Genomic DNA, 15,906 nt, shown 5'->3' with positions numbered 1-15,906 from the left:
CACTCTTTTTCTCGTCCTAAACCTTCTAAACCTTGGTTTAACACAGCTTGGTCTCGTGCTATACATGATAGAGAGGTGGCCCACAAAAGGTACTTAAGCCTTCCATCACCAGAATCTCATGCACTTTATATTTCTGCCCGGAACCATGCCAAGTCTGTTCTCCAACTAGCCAAAAATCCTTCTTTAACAGAAAATGTCAAAACCTTTCAAGATCTAACTCCCCTCGTGATTTCTGGCATCTAGCCAAAAATATCTCCAATAACTTTGCTTCTTCTTCTTTCCCTCCTCTACTTCAACCAGATGGCACCACTGCTATCACATCTATTTCTAAAGCTGAACTCTTTGCTCAAACCTTTGCTAAAAACACAACCTTGGACGATTCTGGGCTTGTTCCTCCCTCCCCTCCAACCTCTGACTACTTCTTGCCACGTATTAAAATTCTTCGCAATGATGTTTTCCATGCCCTCGCTGGCCTAAACCCTCGGAAGGCTTATGGACCTGATGGGGTCCCTCCTATTGTTCTCCGAAACTGTGCCTCCGTGCTTGCACCTTGCCTAGTGAAACTCTTGAGACAGACAGACAGACAGTTGATCTTCTAAACCAAACTTCTTGTCCTATCCACTCCTATGCTGATGATACCACCCTACACTTTTCCACGTCTTTTCATAGACGTCCAACCCTTCAGGAGGTAAACATATCACGCAGGGAAGCCACAGAACGCCTGACTTCTGATCTTTCTAGAATTTCTGATTGGGGCAGAGCAAACTTGGTATTGTTCAATGCCTCAAAAACTCAATTCCTCCATCTATCAACTCGACACAATCTTCCAGACAACTATCCCCTCTTCTTCAGTGACACTCAACTGTCCCCCTCTTCTACACTGAACATCCTCGGTCTGTCCTTTACTTATAATCTGAACTGGAAACTTCACATCTCATCTCTAGCTAAAACAGCTTCTATGAAGTTAGGTGTTCTGAGACGTCTCCGCCAGTTTTTCTCATCCCCCCAGCTGCTAACTCTGTACAAGGGCCTTATCCGTCCATGTATGGAGTATGCTTCACATGTCGGGGGGGGTTCCACTCATACTGCTCTTCTAGACAGGATGGAATCAAAAGCTTTTCGTCTCATCAACTCCTCTCCTCTAACTGACTGTCTTCAGCCCCTCTCTCACCGCCGCAATGTTGCATATCTAGCTGTCTTCTACCGCTATTTTCATGCCAACTGCTCTTCTGATCTTGCTAACTGCATGCCTCCCCTCCTTCCGCGGCCTCGCTGCACAAGACTTTCTTTTTTCTCTCACCCCTATTCTGTCCACCTCTCTAACGCAAGAGTTAACCAGTATTCTCAATCATTCATCCCTTTCTCTGGTAAACTCTGGAACTCCTTGCCTGCTTCTGTATTTCCACCTTCATATGACTTGAATTCCTTCAAGAGGGAGGTTTCAAGACACTTATCCACCAATTTTTGACCACTGCTTTGACCCTTTTAAGGGACTGGCATTTCAGTGGGCATTTTTTTTATTAGATTTTTGTTGCCCTTGGCCAGTATGCTTCCTACATAAAAAAAAAAAAAAAAAAAAAACATCTACCTTTCCTTCTTGCTGGAAGTTTGCCTACATTCAACCTGTTCCTAAAAAGGGTGACCGTTCTAATCCCTCAAACTACCGTCCTATTGCTTTAATTTCCTGCCTATCTAAAGTTTTTGAGTCTATCCTCAACAGGAAGATTCTTAAACATCTATCACTTCACAAACTTCTATCTGATCGCCAGTATGGGTTCCGTCAAGGCCGCTCTACTGGTGATCTTCTGGCTTTCCTTACTGAGTCTTGGTCATCCTCTTTTAGAGATTTTGGTGAAACTTTTGCTGTTGCCTTGGACATATCAAAAGCTTTTGATAGAGTCTGGCACAAAGCTTTGATTTCCAAACTACCCTCCTACGGTTTCTATCCTTCTCTCTGTAACTTCATCTCAAGTTTCCTTTCTGACCGTTCTATTGCTGCTGTGGTAGACGGTCACTGTTCTTCTCCTAAATTTATTAACAGTGGTGTTCCTCAGGGTTCTGTCCTGTCACCAACTCTCTTCTTATTATTCATTAATGATCTTCTAAACCAAACTTCTTGTCCTATCCACTCCTACGCTGATGATACCACCCTGCACTTTTCCACGTCTTTTCATAGACGTCCAACCCTTCAGGAGGTAAACATATCACGCAGGGAAGCCACAGAACGCCTGACATCTGATCTTTCTAGAATTTCTGATTGGGGCAGAGCAAACTTGGTATTGTTCAATGCCTCAAAAACTCAATTCCTCCAACTATCAACTCGACACAATCTTCCAGACAACTATCCCCTCTTCTTCAATGACACTCAACTGTCCCCCTCTTCTACACTGAACATCCTCGGTCTGTCCTTTACTTATAATCTGAACTGGAAACTTCACATCTCATCTCTAGCTAAAATAGCTTCTATGAAGTTAGGTGTTCTGAGACGTCTCCGCCAGTTTTTCTCACCCCCCCAGCTGGTAACTCTGTACAAGGGCCTTATCCGTCCATGTATGGAGTATGCTTCACATGTCTGCGGGGGTTCAACTCATACTGCTCTTTTAGACAGGGTGGAATCAAAAGCTTTTCGTCTCATCAACTCCTCTCCTCTAACTGACTGTCTTCAGCCTCTCTCTCACCGCCGCAATGTTGCATATCTAGCTGTCTTCTACCGCTATTTTCATGCTAACTGCTCTTCTGATCTTGCTAACTGCATGCCTCCCCTCCTTCCGCGGCCTCGCTGCACAAGACTTTCTTCTTTCTCTCACCCCTATTCTGTCCACCTCTCTAACGCAAGAGTTAACCAGTATTCTCAATCATTCATCCCTTTCTCTGGTAAATTCTGGAACTTCCTGCCTGCTTCTGTGTTTCCACCTTCCTATGACTTGAATTCCTTCAAGAGGGAGGTTTCAAGACACTTATCCACCAATTTTTGACCACTGCCTTGAGCCTTTTACGGAACTGGTATTTCAGTGGGCATTTTTTTTATTGATTTTTGTTACCCTTGGCCATTGTCCTTCTTACATAAAAAAAAAAAAGAACATTTTGTATTTTTTCTGTTTTATTTAAACAGTTTTGTATGTTTAATAAAATTTCTTCCTTACCTAATCTAAGTTGCTAACAACTATGTTTTCGTCTTTAAGTTCTCCAGTTCTTATATTAAAATATCCACTGAAAATATTATTCATAGGTTTAGACTGATTAAAACTTTAGAGGGCAAAGGATTTCATTATTGAAACTTCCTCACTCCAGTCAAGCGTGGGTGTCTGTATTATGAAAGCTCTTGTGTGTTTATATAAATCGGAAAAGGGACAGGTGGGGTTTCTAAGCGCAAGTATCTCCTGGGAAATGTTCAGATAAAAATACTCCAATATTCTATAACTGTGACTCTACAGAATGAGGGAGAAAAGTTGAGGGAGGGAGGGAGACAGGAATGGGAGAAAAAAAAAAAGAAAAAAAAAACTTTAATTCTTGGAAAATTCTGGCTCACTGACATTGTTCATTACCCTATAAGACACTCAATTCAGTATCACATGCCGAAGTGCCGTGTCATGTGATTTGGGCAATCATGTCCCTCTACCTTTGATTTTCTGAAGGTCAATACTATACAGCAATAATGGTGCCATATTAGACCAAGAGCAGTGTAGGCCATAAACAGGAGATGATTCACTGATAATGTACATTACGCCTTGATAAAACACTCATTTCAATATTATACACTAATAATGCCACTATATTACACCAAAAGCAGCGCAGGTCATAAACAGATGCGGACTTGGAAAAGAACAATATGCATTGCGCCTTAATAAAACACTTTCCTATACACTAATAACTCCGCTACATTAACCCAAAAGCATTTTTTTTTTATGTAGGAAGGATACTGGCCAAGGGCAACAAAAATCAAATAAAAAAAAATGCCCACTGAAATGCCAGTCCCATAAAACGGTCAAAGCAGTGGTCAAAAATTGGTGGATAAGTGTCTTGAAACCTCCCTCTTGAAGGAATTCAAGTCATAGGAAGGTGGAAATACAGAAGAAGGCAGGGAGTTCCAGAGTTTACCAGAGAAAGGGATGAATGATTGAGAATACTGGTTAACTCTTGCGTTAGAGAGGTGGACAGAATAGGGGTGAGAGAAAGAAGAAAGTCTTGTGCAGCGAGGCCGTGGAAGGAGGGGAGGCATGCAGTTAGCAAGATCAGAAGAGCAGTTGGCATGAAAATAGCGGTAGAAGACAGCTAGATATGCAACATTGTGGCGGTGAGAAAGGGGCTGAAGACAGTCAGTTAGAGGAGAGGAGTTGATGAGACGAAAAGCTTTTGATTCCACCCTGTCTAGAAGAGCAGTATGAGTGGAACCCCCCCAGACATGTGAAGCATACTCCATACATGGACGGATAAGGCCCTTGTACAGAGTTAGCAGCTGGGGGGGGTGAGAAAAACTGGCGGAGACGTCTCAGAACACCTAATTTCATAGAAGCTGTTTTAGCTAGAGATGAGATGTGAAGTTTCCAGTTCAGATTATAAGTAAAGGACAGACCGAGGATGTTCAGTGTAGAAGAGGGGGACAGTTGAGTGTAATTGAAGAAGAGGGGATAGTTGTCTGGAAGACTGTGTCGAGTTGATAGATGGAGGAATTGAGTTTTTGAGGCATTGAACAATAACAAGTTTGCTCTGCCCCAATCAGAAATTTTAGAAAGATCAGAAGTCAGGCGTTCTGTGGCTTCCCTGCGTGATATGTTTACCTCCTGAAGGGTTGGACGTCTATGAAAAGACGTGGAAAAGTGCAGGGTGGTATCATCAGCATAGGAGTGGATAGGACAAGAAGTTTGGTTTAAAAGATCATTAATGAATAATAAGAGAGTGGGTGACAGGACAGAACCCTGAGTAACACCACTGTTAATAGATTTAGGAGAAGAACAGTGACCGTCTACCACAGCAGCAATAGAACGGTCAGAAAGGAAACTTGAGATGAAGTTACAGAGAGAAGGATAGAAACCGTAAGAGGGTAGTTTTGAGATCAAAGCTTTGTGCCAGACTCTATCAAAGGCTTTTGATATGTCCAAGGCAACAGCAAAACTTTCACCAAAGTCTCTAAAAGAGGATGACCAAGACTCAGTAAGGAAAGCCAGAAGATCACCATTAGAGCGGCCTTGACGGAACCCATACTGGCGATCAGATAGAAGTTTGTGAAGTGATAGATGTTTAAGAATCTTCCTGTTGAGGATAGACTCAAAAACTTTGGATAAGCAGGAAATTAAAGCAATAGGACGGTAGTTTGAGGGATTAGAGCGGTCACCCTTTTTAGGAACAGGTTGAATGTAGGCAAACTTCCAGCAAGAAGGAAAGGTAGATGTTGACAGACAGAGCTGAAAGAGTTTGACTAGGCAAGGTGCAAGCACGGAGGCACAGTTTTGGAGAACAATAAGAGGGACCCCATCAGGTCCATAAGCCTTCCGAGGGTTTAGACCAGCGAGGGCATGGAAAACATCATTACGAAGAATTTTAATACGTGGCATGAAGTAGTCAGAGAGTGGAGGAGAGGGAGGAACAAGCCCAGAATCGTCCAAGGTTGTGTTTTTAGCAAAGGTTTGAGCAAAGAGTTCAGCTTTAGAAATAGATGTGATAGCAGTGGTGCCATCTGGTTGAAGTAGAGGAGGGAAAGAAGAAGAAGCAAAGTTATTGGAGATATTTTTGGCTAGATGCCAGAAATCACGAGGGGAGTTAGATCTTGAAAGGTTTTGACATTTTCTGTTAATGAAAGAGTTTTTGGCTAGTTGGAGAACAGACTTGGCATGGTTCCGGGCAAAAATATAAAGTGCATGAGATTCTGATGATGGAAGGCTTAAGTACCTTTTGTGGGCCACCTCTCTATCATGTATAGCACGAGAACAAGCTGTGTTAAACCAAGGTTTAGAAGGTTTAGGACGAGAAAAAGAGTGAGGAATGTACGCCTCCATGCCAGACACTATCACCTCTGTTATGCGCTCAGCACACAAAGACGGATCTTTGACACGGAAGCAGTAGTCATTCCAAGGAAAATCAGCAAAATACCTCCTCAGGTTCCCCCAACTAGCAGAGGCAAAACGCCAGAGGCACCTTCGCTTAGGGGGATCCTGAGGAGGGATTGGAGTGATAGGACAAGAGAAAGATATGAGATTGTGATCGGAGGAGCCCAACGGAGAAGAAAGGGTGACAGCATAAGCAGAAGGATTAGAGGTCAGGAAAAGGTCAAGAATGTTGGGCGTATCTCCAAGACGGTCAGGAATACGAGTAGGGTGTTGCACCAATTGCTCTAGGTCATGGAGGATAGCAAAGTTGTAGGCTAGTTCACCAGGATGGTCAGTGAAGGGAGAGGAAAGCCAAAGCTGGTGGTGAACATTGAAGTCTCCAAGAATGGAGATCTCTGCAAAAGGGAAGAGGGTCAGAATGTGCTCCACTTTGGAAGTTAAGTAGTCAAAGAATTTCTTATAGTCCGAGGAGCTAGGAGAGAGGTATACAGCACAGATAAATTTAGTATGAGAATGACTCTGTAGTCGTAGCCAGATGGTGGAAAACTCGGAAGATTCAAGAGCGTGGGCATGAGAGCAGGTTAAGTCATTGCGCACATAAACGCAGCATCCAGCTTTGGATAAAAAATGAGGATAGAGAAAGTAGGAGGGAACAGAAAAGGAGCTACTGTCAGTTGCCTCAGACACCTGAGTGTCAGTGAGGAAAAGAAGATGAGGTTTAGAAGAGGAGAGGTGGTGTTCTACAGATTGAAAATTAGATCTTAGACCACGAATGTTGCAGAAGTTAATGAAGAAAAAGTTGAGGGGGGTGTCAAGACACTTAGGGTCGTCGACGGAAAGGCAGTCCGACCTGGGGACATTTATGGTCCCCTCCCCAGATGGGGACTCCGAGGCTGGTGTAGGAGTCGCCATGATTTTAAAATTTTTGAGTGAAGAGTGTGTGTGTTATTAGGTGCTTGTAGTTTTGTGTGGAGGAAGAGAGTTGTCTTTAGAGGGCAGGCTGTGACTACCCCCTTGTGTTGTGAGACACAAAGGGAAACATTCAGTGAGGTCACAGCTGGGTTTAATGATAAGTTCACAGCACCACCTGAACAGTGCTTTAGACCTTGTAGCGAAGGTAAGGTGCTACTTGGCCGCCCGGAAGTTGCTCAAGCGAGAAGTGTAGGCTCCCAACTATGACTCTTGGTCATAGCAGTGTTTAGTCCTTGAAGGGTAACAATTTCCAGTGTCATAACTGTGTAGCTCTGGCAAAGGAAACTTAGCCTGGGTATTCTCTGTTTATTCAGTAAAAACATGAATAATATATACAAAAATTACTAAACATAATAAATGATATATACAAAATTATGGAAAAAGAGAGTGTATGTATGTGTGTATGTCTGTGTGAAGAAAGGAGTAATAAGATGTATTGAGAAGATGTGTAACACATGTGTCAAAGAGCGTGCACAGAATGTGTATAAGTAAGAGATATGTATAAAGTGAGGAAGAAGAGATGAAAGATAAAAGTCTGTGCAGTAGAGAGAGCGAAAACGGAAGGGTGAAAAATTAACAGAAAACGGAGTGCTAGGAGCGGTGACTTGTGTCCCGCTACAGTATTCCCCCCCTAGTGACGAGGGAGGAGGAACGTAACCGTCTTCTGGTGCCGAGTGGTGTTGGTGGCGACGTTCTGGCCGATGTTGTTGATGACGGCCGGGTCACTGTGAAGGAGGTAGGCAGGCTTGACTCGGTCGATGGAGATGGTGTCAGCCTTACCATCCTTGTCCACAGTGACCGTCTTTCTCCTCCTGCTCAGGACTTTGAAGGGGCCTTGGTAGGGCTGCTGCAGGGGCTTCTTCACAGCGTCAACCCTGACGAACACGTGCGTGCAAGTGTCCAGATCCTGGCTGACAAAAGTCTTGGAGGGAGACGTGCGAGGCTGGACAGGCTGCAGACGCTGCATGAAGTCAGAGAGGTTGGCAGCAAAGTCCTGAACGCTGCAAGGAGTAGAGCGAGGTGCAGGAGTTTGGAGTTCGCCAGGTAACCTGAGCTTGGTACCATAAACGAGCTCGGCGGAGGAGTGGTGTAGGTCTTCCTTTAGTGATGTCCGTATGCCAAGGAGGACGAGAGGAAGTGCCTGGAACCAGTCTGCACGTGTGGCAGAGGCAGCTAAGGAAGACTTCAGCTGACGGTGGAATCTCTCAACGGTGCCGTTTGCCTGCGGGTGGTAACTGGCTGTCCTGAAGCGTTGGATGCCTAGTAGTGACATCACCTTGTTCCACATACTGGACTCGAACTGGCTGCCACGGTCAGAAGTGAGGCTGAGAGGGACACCGAACCTGGAGATCCAAGTAGTGATGAAGGCACGTGCGACGGAGTCCGTTGTGATGTCAGCCAAAGGTGCAGCTTCCGGCCAGCGTGTGAAGCGGTCGACGCAGGTGAGAAGGTACCGGTAACCGTCAGAGTAGGGTAGTGGTCCAACGAGGTCGACATGCACATGGTCGAACCGTGAAGAGACTGGAGTGAAGGCGGCCGCAGGAGAGCGTGTGTGTCGCCACACCTTGGAGGCTTGGCACTTGACACATGTGCGGGTCCACAGCCTGACGTCTTTGTTGATGCCAGACCAGATGAAGCGTGAGGTCATCATCTGCTGAGATGCTCGGATGCCAGGGTGGGAGAGGTCGTGCAGCTGACGAAAAACACGATACCGGTGGGTCTTCGGCAGGTAGGGCCGACAGGAATCGGTGGAAGTGTCAGCGTAAACGTGCACTGTGGTTCCTGGGAGTTGTATCTTCTTCATCTGTAGTGCGGGGTTGTCTTGGAGTTGCCGCAGCTCTTCGTCGTTGGCCTGGTCAGCAGCGATGGCAGTGTAGTCGATGGGAGAAGATGACACAGCAGAGATGTTGCGCGAGAGAGCATCAGCTGGGGCGTTGTGTTCACCTTTGACGTAGCGCAAATCCGTGGTGAACTGCGAGATGAAGTCGATGTGACACAGTTGTCGCGGTGAACAGGAGGTCTTGATGTGCAGGGACTTCGAAGTGAGTGGCTTGTGGTCGGTGTATACATGGAAGTTGCGACCTTCCACGAAGTACCGGAAACGCTTGATGGCCTTGTAGACGGCGAGAAGTTCCCTGTCGTAAGTACTGTACTTGGATTCCGCCTTGTTAAATTTCTTTGAGAAGAAAGAGAGCGGTTTCCAACCTCCGTCGACATACTGCTGTAGAACTGCTCCGATGCCGATGTCAGAAGCGTCTGTGGCGATAGAGATGATGCCATCTGGGGCAGGGAAGCTGAGAGGTGAGACGGAGCTGAGAGCTTGTTTTGCTGCTGTGAAAGCTTCCTCAGTGGCTGGAGTCCAGACTAAGGAGATGGACTGTCCTCTCTTGCAAGGCTTGATCATCGCGTAGAGCGGCTGAAGAAGTAGTGAGCAGCTGGGGATGAAGCGGTTGTAGTAGTTCAGCATCCCCAGGAATTGCTTGAGTTGGCGCTGTGTTGTAGGCTTGGGGAAGTTCTGGATGGACTCGCACTTTTCTTGCAGTGGAGTGATGCCTTCCAAGGAGACAGTGTGGCCAAGGAAGGTGATGGAGGGGACCCCAAACACAGACTTGTCGACGTTGACTTGCACCCCGTAGTCTTGCAAACGGGTGAGTACTTGCTGGAGGTGCTGTTGGTGCGTCTCTGCGTCAGGACTGGCGATGAGGAGGTCGTCGATGTACGCGAAGCAGAAGGGGAGACCTCGAAGGACTTCGTCAATGAAGCGTTGGAAGGTTTGAGCGGCATTCCTCAAACCAAAGGGCATCCTGACGTACTCGAACAATCCGAAGGGTGTGATGAGAGCAGTCTTCGGAATGTCCGCTGGATGGACGGGGATGTGGTGAAAAGCTTTCACAAGGTCGATCCTCGAGAAGTAGGTGCATCCGGAGAGCTGAGAAGAGAACTCCTGGATGTTAAGCACTGGGTGCCTGTCCTCGACGGTGCATGAGTTGAGAGCGCGGTAGTCTCCACATAGTCGTAGTTCGCCATTTTTCTTACGCACGATGTGAAGCGGAAGACCAGTTGCTGGAGCTGGGCCGTATGATGCCTTGCTGAATGAGGGACTCGAACTCTGCCTTGGCTTGTCTGGCGCGCTCTGGAGCTAGGCGGCGGGCCTTGGCGTGGATAGGAGGTCCCTTGGTCTCGATTTGGTGCGAGACGTGGTGTGTGACCGGCTTGCTGGCTGAGTACGGCTGCGTCAGCGTAGGGAAGGACTTCAGCAGGGAGGAGAACTTGACGAGGGAGATCTGTGTGCTATCACCATGAGTGACCTGTCCCTTTGTTGTGACTGAGGTGAGAGGATCGAGCAGCTTCCGACCCTTGATGTCCACTAGGAGACCGAAGTGTCGGAGGAAGTCAGCACCTAGAATTGGTTGCGTGACAGCTGCTACGTAGAACGTCCACTCGAAGGTACGGCGGAGGTTCAGGTGAAGTTGCAAGGTGCGTCGCTTGTACACAGGAATCTCCGTACCATTGGCGGCGTGAAGGTGAAGGAGGGGAGGCAACGTCCGGTGTACACCAGGGGCAGGGAGAATACTGACGTCTGCACCAGAGTCGATGAGGAACTTGGTCCGGGAGAGAGGGTCATACAACTTCAGTAGCGCAGACGAGGTGTCGCGAACACTATGCGCCGCTAGTGCTCGCTGTTGGGGTTTAAAGACTTGGCGAAGGTACAGGGAGCCTTACAATTTCTTGCGTCTTTCCCGAATTCTTCATGGTAGTAGCAGAAACTAGAAGTCTTCGGCGTCTTACTCTTTGAACGCTGGCGGCGCCGGAAGTGGTGTCTGGAGGAAGAACGCGAACGTGAGCATGAGCGTTCTCTGACCTCTCTCCGAAGATCTCTCACTTCAAGTCTAAGCTGTAAGACGAGCTCAACAAGTTGCTTGGTACTGTCTTCTGCTGAGATGGAGGCTACGGAGTCGACGTCATCAGGCATTGTGCTGAGTGGACCACCACGTGACTGTGTAAAGTACACTACAGGCGCCGGAAAGTCTGGGAGCCACAGCGGTGAGGAGTGAAGGCGTGAGGCGCCGGTGTGACCGGGTGCCACAGCGGTGAGAGATGCCGAATTGGGGCAATGTCACTTCACTCACCACTGAACGAACTGTACGTTATCCTTGGCACCGCACTGTAAGTAATCCACGGATGACAGTGTTAATCCTGGGCGATGGACCGTAGGTAATCCCCAATGAAGAGCTGTAGATGGAGGCGGGACGAGGCCAGTGGGAGGGCTCCAGGTAACAGCAGGAAACTGGAGGGGCCGGCAGAAGTTACGTGGAGGAGCGTCCGCGACTGGGAGAGACTGCTGGCCAGTGGCGAGGGTCAGCTGGAGAGTGCCGCGGGGGGGAGGCGCCGTGAAGGCGGCCGGGCGGCGGGGGGCGGCGTACGGGCGGCTGGGGGCGGCATACGGGCGGCTGGGGGCGGCGTACGGGCGGCTGGGGGGGGCGGCCGGCGGGGTGGCGACCGGTCAGCGTCGAAGCAGGGGCCGGGGTCTGCTGCTGGAGGCGGCGACACCGGTGAAGGGGCAGCTGCCGGAAGATTCGCCCGTAGCCGACCGCGTCGCCTTGGCCGGGTGGTTGGAGGATAGCAGCAGGGTGGACTTGGCTGCTCACTCCGGAAAAACAACGGGGTCACCAATTGTAGCGAAGGTGAGGTGCTACTTGGCCACCCGGAAGTTGCTCAAGCGAGAAGTGTAGGCTCCCAACTATGACTCTTGGTCATAGCAGTGTTTAGTCCTTGAAGGGTAACAATTTCCAGTGTCATAACTGTGTAGCTCTGGCAAAGGAAACTTAGCCTGGGTATTCTCTGTTTATTCTTTTTTTTTTTTTTTTTATGGGGGGGGATAGACAGGGTGGTGAAATTAGGGGGGGGGAAAGACTAAGAGTTGGAGGGAATAGACTTGGTGAAATTGAAATAAAGTGAGAGAATAACAGGTGGCGGGCTGTACGCCTTGCTGGTTCAGATCATGATTTGCGGTTCCTCGCTCCCATTACTTATTATTACTTATTAGAAGGAGGCTGCGGTTATGGTTATTATTAATTTCGCGTGCTTAGTAATTTCTATGTGTATATTGGATGTGGTTGTATAGTTTCCAGTGCTTTAGATGTTTTCCTGAACCATGTATGCTCATTGTTGTTATTTATATTGTCTGTTATTATGCGTACGTAATTTGTGTCTTGTAATGTATGCTGTAATGTGTGTTTTGTTTTAGATGCTCTTTCGTAAAGTAAAATATTTATTGGTTTTATATTGCTAAGTATGTGTAGCTCCTCACAGGTTTTCGTGTAGGGATATTTCTCATTATATGCAAATCTTAATGAGCTGTTTTGTATTCTTTGAAGCTTACGAATTGCATTATTTGAAATTGTTACAAGAGGATAGTCTGGATATATTAAAATGGGAATAATGCAAGCTTTAATTAATTGTAATTTTATGTTGGTTGTAAGCTGTTGAAATCTTTTTAGAGTATAAAGCACATGTTTTGCTTTTTTAATGTTACTATTAACGTGTTGGGTGTATTCTTTGCTGTTTATTGTTAATCCTAGGATGTTAGCTTGCTTTGTATAAGGTAAAATTTGATTGTTTATATGTATTGGATCTGTTTTCGTTATTGAGATTGGGAGTATAGCAAATTTATTTATGTTTGTTTTTATTTTCCATTTAAGTTCATACTCGTTTATTTTTATTATTTCTCTTTCCACCTTACGTGCTAGGAATTTTCTGCTATTGCCTGGTTGTGAAATTATTTGTGTAACATCGTCAGCATAGGATATATGAGTACAGTGTGGGCCTGGTTGTGGGAGGTCTGCAGTGTATATGGAGAAAAGTGTAGGCGAAATATTACTTCCTTGTGGTACTCCACTTAGCAAAGGAATTGGGGGGCCTGTGTGTGTTTTTATTGTTATTTTTGCCGTCCTTTTGTCTAGGAAGCTGCTTAATAGTTTTATGTAAATGTCAGGCAGATGTACAGATGTTAACTTATATTTGAGGCCTTTGTGCCATACTTTATCAAAAGCTTTAGATATATCCCGAGTAACAACTGTAGTAACTTTGTTTGTTGTGAGAGCGTTGCTGAGTGTTTCTGAGAGTGTTGCTATGGCTGTGTTAGTCGATCTTTTTTGTCTAAATCCATGTTGTGTTGTAGGGATGAGGTTATGTGTTTCTAGATGATTTTGAAGTCTTTTGTTAATGAACTTTTCAAATAATTTGCCTGGAACTTCAAGCAGGGAGATTGGTCTATAGTTATTAGGGTCTGTTGGTTGCTTTTTAGGCTTGGGGATTAATTTGAGTTTGGCGTGTTGGTATATATCAGGGAAATACCCCATAGATAAAGATATATTGAATAATTTTGTAAGTGTAGATATTGATTCTGTGGGTAGTTTTTGTAATATTGTTTTATTTATTTGAGTTTCTCCAGGAGTATTATTTTTTAGCCCTTTAATCATGTGTTTTAGTGTGTCTGTTGTTACTTTGTAAAGGAGTGGCTGATTTTCATCTAGTCTGCCCGGGTCTCCATGTTGAAAAGGTGTAAACTGTTGTGTGTTATTAGTAATATACTGCGTGACTGTATTGTCTGTGTGTAGGTCGAATGCTTCGTTTTCTTCACGTGTTATCTGGAAGTTTTTGCTCCATATACTTCTAAATATTTCCTCTTGCTGTTTTAAATCATATATTTTTTCGTTGTTGTGTAATATGTAGTTTTCCGTGATTTTTGTGTTACCCTTAAGTAATTTTATTTATTTATTATTAAAACATGAATAATATATACAAAAAATACTAAACATAATTAATGATATATACAAAATTATGGAAAAAGAGAGTGTATGTATGTGTGTATGTCTGTGTGAAGAAAGGAGTAATAAGATGTATTGAGAAGATGTGTAACACATGTGTCAAAGAGCGTGCACAGAATGTGTATAAGTAAGATATATGTATAAAGTGAGGAAGAAGAGATGAAAGATAAAAGTCTGTGCAGTAGAGAGAGTGAAAACGGAAGGATGATAAATTAACAGAAAACGGAGTGCTAGGAGCGGTGACTTGTGTCCCGCTACAACCTCACTGGGAGTAATTATCGTTTCGGCAGGTGTCTACTTGGTTACTTGTTCTATGTGTAGTGTATTTGTGGAATTCCTCCAAGTTTGCTTTCTTAATTAAGTGTGTAGGTGGTATTGGTGTTAGTATAGGGTGTGATATGACGTTTATGAGTATTGGTAAGTAGTCAGATGGTGCTGTGGGTCCCTGCGTTATTTTTATATTGTAGTGTTTTGTTGTTTGAGAGTATAAAATATGGTGATGATGTTGTGCTGTGTGATATGAATGTTGAAAAGTCTGGGCCTAAGTGTACAAGTTTGTTATGGTCGATGAGCATTTTCAATGCTTTGCCAACACTATTGCTACTTCGTTTGTTTATTGTTGGGTGATGGGCACTTAAGTCTCCTATTATATATGTTGGATATGTTTCTGAAGCTGTGCTGTGGAAGTCTGTAATTCGCAAGAATGGTCTTCTTGGGGGTAAGAAGGTGGTGGCTATGTTTATAGGTCCTGTTGTGGTTTTAATAGTTATTAGTATTATATCTGTGCCATATTTATCTTTTACTTTATGTTTCAGATGCTGTTTAACTAAAATTGCTGAGCCGTCATGTGATTCGTCACTGGAATTTATAAGGTATGTTGTATATGTGTGTATTTTTATGTTTGCAGTATTTTCAGGCCATGATTATTCAACAGGTTAATGTCTGGGTTTGCTTCTCTATATATGTTGGTGAGTGTTGTTTTCATTGTACTCTGACGTTGTGTCTTACGTTGTGTTGTGGTATTAGAATGTTGTCGTGTTGTCCATGATAGATGTTTGTATGTGTGTGTATCGTGTATTTGGAGTGGGGAGGTAATAATAGTGTAGACATAAATGTCCCCAGGTCGTACTGCCTTTCTGTCGACGACCCTAAGTGTCTTGACACCCCCTCAACTTTTTCTTCATTAACTTCTGCAACATTCGTGGTCTAAGATCTAATTTTCAATTTGTAGAACACCACCTCTCCTCTTCTAAACCTCATCTTCTTTTCCTCACTGAAACTCTGGTGTCTGAGGCAACTGTTTCTGTTCCCTCCTACTTTCTCTATCCTCATTTTCGATCCAAAGCTGGATGCTGCGTTTATGTGCGCAATGACTTAACCTGCCCTTGTGCCCACGCTCTTGAATCTTCCGAGTTTTCCACCATCTGGCTACGACTACAGAGTCACCCTCAAACTAAATTCATCTGTGCTGTATACTTCTCACCTAACTCCTCTGAATATAAGAAATTTTTTGACTACTTAACTTCCAAAGTGGAGCACATTCTGACCCTCTTCCCTTTTGCAGAGATCTCCAGAATATTCTTGGAGACTTCAATGTTCACCACCAGCTTTGGCTTTCCTCTCCCTTCACTGACCATCCTGGTGAACTAGCCTACAACTTTGCTATCCTCCACGACCTAGAGCAATTGGTGCAACACCCTACCCGTATTCCTGACCGTCTTGAAGATACGCCCAGCATTCTTGATCTTTTCCTGACCTCTAATATCTGAATCTAATAGATTCTTAAACATCTATCACTTCACAACCGTCTATCTGATCGCCAGTATGGGTTCCGTCAAGGCCGCTCTACTGGTGATCTTCTGGCTTTCCTTACTGAGTCTTGGTCATCCTCTTTTGGAGATTTTGGTGAAACTTTTGCTGTTGCCTTGGACATATCAAAAGCTTTTGATAGAGTCTGGCATAAAGCTTTGATTTCCAAACTACCCTCCTACGGCTTCTATCCTTCTCTCTGTAACTTCATCTCAAGTTTCCTTTCTGACCGTTCTATTGCTGCAGTGGTA

The 15,906-nt window shown here is 45.1% G+C and overlaps 1 protein-coding gene across 1 annotated transcript; it reads right to left on the bottom strand.

Annotated features, from left to right (window-relative positions):
* Positions 1-11,375: 11,375 nt before the first annotated feature.
* LOC135089425 (uncharacterized) lies at positions 11,376-13,378 on the bottom strand. Its single transcript, XM_063984968.1, has 2 exons — positions 13,058-13,378; positions 11,376-11,657 (listed from the first exon to the last, which is right to left on the bottom strand). Exons 1-2 carry the CDS (start codon positions 13,376-13,378, stop codon positions 11,376-11,378), a joined length of 603 nt encoding a protein of 200 aa, XP_063841038.1.
* Positions 13,379-15,906: the final 2,528 nt, after the last annotated feature.

This window comes from Scylla paramamosain, chromosome 33 (genome assembly GCF_035594125.1).
Source record: "Scylla paramamosain isolate STU-SP2022 chromosome 33, ASM3559412v1, whole genome shotgun sequence".
Classification (NCBI taxonomy): Eukaryota; Metazoa; Arthropoda; class Malacostraca; order Decapoda; family Portunidae; genus Scylla; species Scylla paramamosain.
The sequence above is the reverse complement of the archived record's forward strand: the minus strand, read 5'-3'. Positions and strand labels throughout refer to the sequence as shown.